This window comes from Scyliorhinus canicula, chromosome 8, assembly GCF_902713615.1.
Source record: "Scyliorhinus canicula chromosome 8, sScyCan1.1, whole genome shotgun sequence".
NCBI lineage: Eukaryota > Metazoa > Chordata > Chondrichthyes > Carcharhiniformes > Scyliorhinidae > Scyliorhinus > Scyliorhinus canicula.
In genome coordinates this window covers 130,244,259-130,250,846 of record NC_052153.1, presented here as the reverse complement: position 1 = coordinate 130,250,846, position 6,588 = coordinate 130,244,259, and the positions used below count along the sequence as shown (strand labels likewise).

General features: G+C 45.8%; 1 protein-coding gene across 1 annotated transcript in view; it reads left to right on the top strand.

The window, feature by feature from the left end:
• The first annotated feature begins 299 nt into the window (after positions 1-299).
• The window catches only part of fam81b (family with sequence similarity 81 member B), a 31,408-nt gene continuing 25,119 nt past the window's right edge, over positions 300-6,588 (top strand). The window contains 2 exon segments of the mRNA XM_038803890.1: positions 300-855; positions 2,523-2,593. Of these exon segments, the coding sequence (XP_038659818.1) occupies positions 2,553-2,593 (41 nt within the window). The 5' untranslated portion in view covers positions 300-855; positions 2,523-2,552.

Here is a 6,588-nt window from a genome sequence, read left to right as displayed (position 1 = left end):
TGGCTTCAACTGTGTGTCTAATCCCTGCATTGGCATGTGGATGGTCTCAGAACACATTTTGGGGGGGGGGGGGCGGTGTGGTAAGGGTGGGAAAGACAAGTCGGGTTTCTGCTCATCATGATCTGGGTTCCTTAATAAAGAACCAACCACTTTCTCAGGAAGGGAATGAAAGGAATGGTTGAAGATCTTCGGAAGAGAACGATTTAACCCGTTCGATGCTGTCACAAGCGAGCACCGTTAACCAACCTTCAACTGAAATCAATTAAACAGCAAAGCGATGGGGGACATCAGCACCGGAATCATCCAGCTCATGTGTTTTATAGTTTCCGCTTTCAGATTGATACCTTCAAAAGTCACTTAACTTTTGCGTAGAGGCAGTCAATTGAAATTCATAATTAAAAAAAAAAATGTCCTGCTTAGTATTCAAACAAATGCACATCTCAAAAGCAATCTTATCCACTAGACTTTAAATCATGACGATTGTTGGATTTACGCCTGTATTTTTTTTTTCAAATCTGCTGCAAAAAACGAATGGGTTATTTTTCCCTTTTCAACCCGCTCACTGTGATGGCCGCAGAGTGGTTGCTATTCCCAGTCACTTGGAAACAGCAGTAAACAAGGTCACACTCCGCTCTAGATTTCCGGGAAACTGACCCGGGTTATTTTACACACAGCTCGCGGTGTAAGATCTGAATCTTGTTCAATTTCCAACCGGTGGAATTAGTTGAGGTGCACTGGCGATTGCTGCATTTGTTAAATTTATCCTTTAACGTGGTCATCGTGCTCGACGTGGTTCCTGGCGTACTGAAAAATTCCGCCGATCGCAGCGAATTGGAAACAAACTCAAACTACCTGGTGAGTCCTGACGGAAAACGCGCGTCCCCATTGTCAAAATCCCAAACTCACCCGATGTACACTTCAAGATGAGAAAATACATTTTTATGCATCTTTAGACTGTTGATTTATTTACACATCATACACAAGGAAACAGTATGCAGTTTTTGATTTCTCTGTACTCGGGATAATTAAAAACATTTTTTCCATGGATGTGCGCGCCGCCGGCAAGGTCAGCAATTGGTCCCTAATTGCCCTCCAACTGAGTGACAGTCGCTGTGGATCTGGAGTCACATGTAGGCCAGACCAGGTAAGGATAGCAGAGTTCCTTCTCCTAAAGAGCATTAGTGAACCACAGCATTGCCCCAGTCTCTGGATTACTGATCTAATGACACTACCACTGTGTCACTGCCTCTGTCAAACTGATCAGCTCCTTGTATGGCTAGAATGGGAAGGACAGTTTATCCAATTGTTCTTGGCAAGCAGCATGTCAGTATTAAGAAAAGCATGTAGTTGTATATCTTTAATTATGTAAAACAGAAATTGCAGTTTACTAAATCGCTAAACATGTGTCTGTTTTATTATGCTCTTGACGTAGCATAAGCTGCTTCCTTGATATGCACTCTGACAAAGGAAGGTTCAGACTTGGAGATAGCTTTAACACATTTATTAAACTGTTAACAATTCTCCTAATTGGATTCGACTCTCCTATTAATCCTGCTATAGCTACTCAGACGATCTAACCAGTCTGCTACAATCCACGTGGTGGGTGTGATGTGTTTCAATCAACCCTGTGTACTCACTAAGTGTCTCCACTGGAAAGAGTAAGATCATGTGTGCTGTGTCCTTATATATGGGTTGGTGTAATGCCCCCTTGTGGTAGTTTCACCTCTGTGTGTGTCGTGACTGCCCATTGGTCGTGTCCTATCTTACTGGCCTATTGGTTGAATGTCTGTGTCATATCTCTGGTGCTCCCTCTAGTGTCTATCTAGTCTACATGTATTTACATTAACCCATTGTGTATCTACATTAACCCCTTGTGTATTTACAGTGATGCATATCACCAGTGTCCATCTTCTCTCAGTAGACTTGTGAAATGACGTTACTGCTCCTAAAACACCAGGCATATTTTGTTGTCAATAAGAAAAAATGGAAGAGCCACTTCAGTCACTTTTCCTCAATTTTTAGAAATGGCTATTGAACTGTCAACAGTAATGTGCTATTGTTTAATGTCACAATAGAATGTTCTCGATCATCAATTATACAATACCTGAACCTTCAGAGGTTAATAAGGAGCTACCTTCTCATAAGAGTATGAAATATTTGAGATTATTCATAAACCTCCTTTTGAATACTTTGCATTTCAAAGCTAACTAATGGTGAGAAAAATGCAGAATCTAGCATCATAGTATTACTGCAAGTTGAAAATCCATCTTACTCTATAGAAAATATAATTTTCCATCATGTGTAAGAGTAACTGACAGTATCGTAGCTTCAAGCAAAGTAGATTACACATGATGATACAGTTGTATGTAAATACGTCTTCTGTTAACACTGAGGTGTGGCTTTAGATAATAGGATGATGAAACATCAAATTCATTAGTAAGAATGAGATTATGTGCATATATAACTACCACATTTAACACATTTTGTTGTCTTAACATGTTTTCTGTCATCTTCTGTTTTAGTGTTGGTGAGTAACTTGAACTTTATTTAAAATGTCCAGAGAAAACATTCTGCAGGTTCAGATACCAGACAAGTAAGTTTTAGAAAAAAATGCTTTACTTTGTGATGTCATAATCTAGTAGTAATTGAAAAAGGAAAAAATAGACTGAACAGCTCATTGTATTTAAAAAAAATGTATTTTATGACAAACATGTATCAAAACAGGTTACAGAAAATAAACCCCAAATATCGCCACCAAAGGGTCCGGGTCCACCTCCTCCCCCACTATCCTGGCTAAGACCGCAAACAATCCAGCCCAGAATCTTTCCAATTTTTCACAACCCCAAAAAAAGTGTGCTTGATTCGCTGGCCCCCTCCCACTCATCTGCTACCTCCTGAAAGAACCCACTCATTCTTGCCCGAGTCATATGCATCCCTTGCACCATCTTAAACTGTATCAGGCTCAACCTTACATAAGAGGAGGTCCCGTCTACCCTACGCAGTGCCTCACTCCATACTCCCCAATTTAGCTCCCCTCCCAACTCTGCTTCCCATTTCTCCTTGATCTTCACCAATTGCTCGCCAGCAGTCGCTCCAGCATGGTATATTCCGGCAACATAGGGAAACCCTCCAGACCTTTCGCGCAAAGTCCCTAACCTGCAGATACCTTAACACTCCCCCTCGGCAGCTCTACCCTCCCCCTTAGCTCCTCCAGACTGGCCAACCCTTCCTCCAAATACAAATCCCTCACCTTGGCCAGCACCACTTCCCTCCACCTCCTGTATGCATTATCCACCCTCCCAGCTCAAACCCATGAATCTCGCACAGCAGTGATAATACCGACACCCTAAAATGCCTCAATTGATTCCATATCTTCACCGTGGACTGCACCACCGGGCTCCCTGAATACCTAGTCTGAGCCATTGGAAATGCTGCTGTCGCCATAGCCGTCGAACTAGACCCCTTCCAAGATTCCTCCTCCATCCTAACCCACTCTATCACTTCTCCTTCCCACCACCGCCGCACCTTGTCCACATTCGCCGCCCAATAATAATGAAGCAAGTTCGGCAACGCCCCCTACTGCCTCTGTAGCAGGGTCCTCTCCACCCTCGGTACCTTCCCTGCCCATACACATTCAAAAATAATCATGTCCACTTTCCGAAAAAAGGCCTTTGGTATAAAGATCGGGAGAGCCTGAAAGATAAACAAGAACCTCGTCAGAATATTCATTTTCACCACTTGGACCCTCCTCGTCAACATTAAGTGCAGTGTACCCCACCTCCTCCAGATTCATTAAGTTCCACTTATGGAGCCCCATTCATTTCCTCGTGACCTGAATCCCCAAAGACCTAAACCGATCCCTCGCTACCGTAAATGGTATGCCTCCTAAATTAGCCCGCTGTCCCAGCTCATTCACCGGGAAAACCTCGCTTTTCCCTACTTCAGTTTGTACCTGGGAACCATCCAAACCCCTCCCCAGCAGGCCCATAATCCTTCCCATACTCTTCAACGGATCCGAAACAGACAACAAGAGGTCATCAGCATAGAGTGACACCTGATGCTCCCTCTGTCCCCTCATAATGCCCTGCCACTCCGCTGACCCCATAAGAGCCATTGCCAATGGCTCTATGGCCAGTGCAAACAGCAACGGTGACAGTGGGCACCCCTGCCTCATACCCCTGTGTAAGTCAAAGCTTTGTGAGCTCATATCATTCGTACTCACCCTCGCCCTTGGTGCCACGTACAACAACCGCACCCATGCCACTAACTCCAGCCTAAAACCATTGGGGCCTCACGGTAGCATGGTGGTTAGCATCAATGCTTCACAGCTCCAGGGTCCCAGGTTCGATTCCTGGCTGGGTCACTGTCTGTGCGGAGTCTGCACGTCCTCCCCGTGTGTGCGTGGGTTTCCTCCGGGTGCTCCGGTTTCCTCCCACAGTCCAAAGATGTGCGGGTTAGGTGGATTGGCCATGCTAAATTGCCCGTAGTGTAAGGTTAATGGGGGGATTGTTGGGTTACGGGTATACGGGTTACGTGTGTTTAAGTAGGGTGATCATTGCTCGGCACAACATCGAGGGCCGAAGGGCCTGTTCTGTGCTGTACTGTTCTATGTTCTATGTTCTATGTTCTTCCCAAAACCTCAAACAAGTACCGCCACTCCACCCGATCAAATGCCTTCTCCGTGTCCATGGACACCACCATCTCCAATACCAGAACCCCCAAAGGATTCATTACCAAATTCAACAGCCATCTTATATTTCTCGTGAGTTGCCTGCCCTTCACGAAGCCTATTTAATCTTCTGCAACCATCCCCGGGACACAATCCTCCATCCACCCCACCAAGAACTTAGCCAATACTTTCACATTCGTGTTCAATAGTGATATGGGCCTATACGACCCACATTCCACTGGGTCCTTCCTATTTTTCGGAATTAGTGTGATTACTGCCTGCGTCATTGTCTCCGGCAACTCCCCCTTCAACTCCCCCTTCTCCAGTGTTTCATTAAACCCCCCCAAAAGGTGTGGTGCATCCGTTGTTAAGTCCTTATAAAATTCCGCCAGGTACCCATCCAGCCTAGGGGCCTTCCCTGACTTCATACCGCTGATACTATCCAGCACCTCCCTCAGCTCCAGGGGCTCCTCCAACGCCTGCCTCTTTGCTTCCTCCACCTGGGGAAATTCCAGCTTGTCCAGAAACCGCCCCATAACCCCCTCCTCTCTCCCCCCAGGTCTGCCTTGTAAATTCTCTGGCAGTACTCCTGAAACGCCTCGTTGATCTTCCCTGGCTCCGACACCACATCCCCAGCCCTAGTCCGTTTCTTCAATATTTCCCTGGACGCAGCGTGCCTCTGGATCGTCCCGATCTAAACCGATTCTCCAGCCAGTGGGGCACATGGTAAGAGATAACTATCCTTGCATACTCTGCCCCTCCACCTCAACCAAACTATCCCGAATCACTACAACCTCATAGACATGTGAAAAGGAGAAATACTCCCTTCCCCCTGGGTTCTGAAAGCGTCATGGATCTACCATACCCATCCTCTCCATAAACCCCTCCAGCTCCCTTGCCATTTGTACCCTACCCATCGACCTGGGGCTCAACCTATCTACCCTCAGCTCGAGGACAGTTAAAATCTCCTCCCGTGATCAACTGGTGGGTGCCCAAATCTGGGATCGCTGCCAGCAACCCCCCTCATAAAACCCAAGGCATTCCAATTTGGGGTGAACACATTTACCAATACCACCAGTGCCCCTTCCAATATCCCACTCACAATCACATATCTTCCACCTGGATCCCTCACCTCCGCACTCACAAATCTCATTTTTTTGTTCATTAAAATCGCCACTCCCGTCGATTTTGAATCAAACCCTGAGTGAAAAAGCTGCCCGACCCACCCCTTCCTTAACCTAACCTGGTCCTTCTCACGGAGGTGCATCTCCTGCAGAAAGACCACCCCTGCTTTCAAGCTCCTGAGGTGCTCCTGAGGTGCTGAAGCTGACAATCATTGGTCGATCCCAGGTGACAGGCGTGTGATGACAGCTGGGAGAAGTTGCAGGTTATCAGTTTTAGAGGTAGGGTGGGAGGGGGGGGGGGGGGGGGGGGGGGGGATGGGTTGACTGCAAAGGCAGCTCTCAGTGGGGCCCCTTCCTAATTCAGGCCCCCTTGATTTCCTTAAGTAGCCATTAATTGGCCACTTGAGATATCAATTGCTGCCGGTTGAGGAAGGCCATCCACAGGCACTTTAGTATGTACCTTTTAATGATATGTTTTTGCTACATGGGAAACCTTATCTTGAGCTATAGTCATGATGAAGGAAAGAAACAAATATTTGAACATGATTTGTAAGTATCTTTAGTTACATCATTGGTTTGCATTTTTGTTTCTACTGTTTGATTCATTTTCCTGACCAGTTATTTTCCACCTACCTGCTGATGGGGAAACTGGTGGATTTAACCTTCATAGCTTTCTGATCGCTCTTAAATTTTAATTGCTTGTCCCCTACTTCTCAGTTGGCTCGTTCACTCCTCTATTCTGATTTGTTGTTGCTTAATTTTAAGTAAATGCTATAAATGTTTATTTTGACTGGC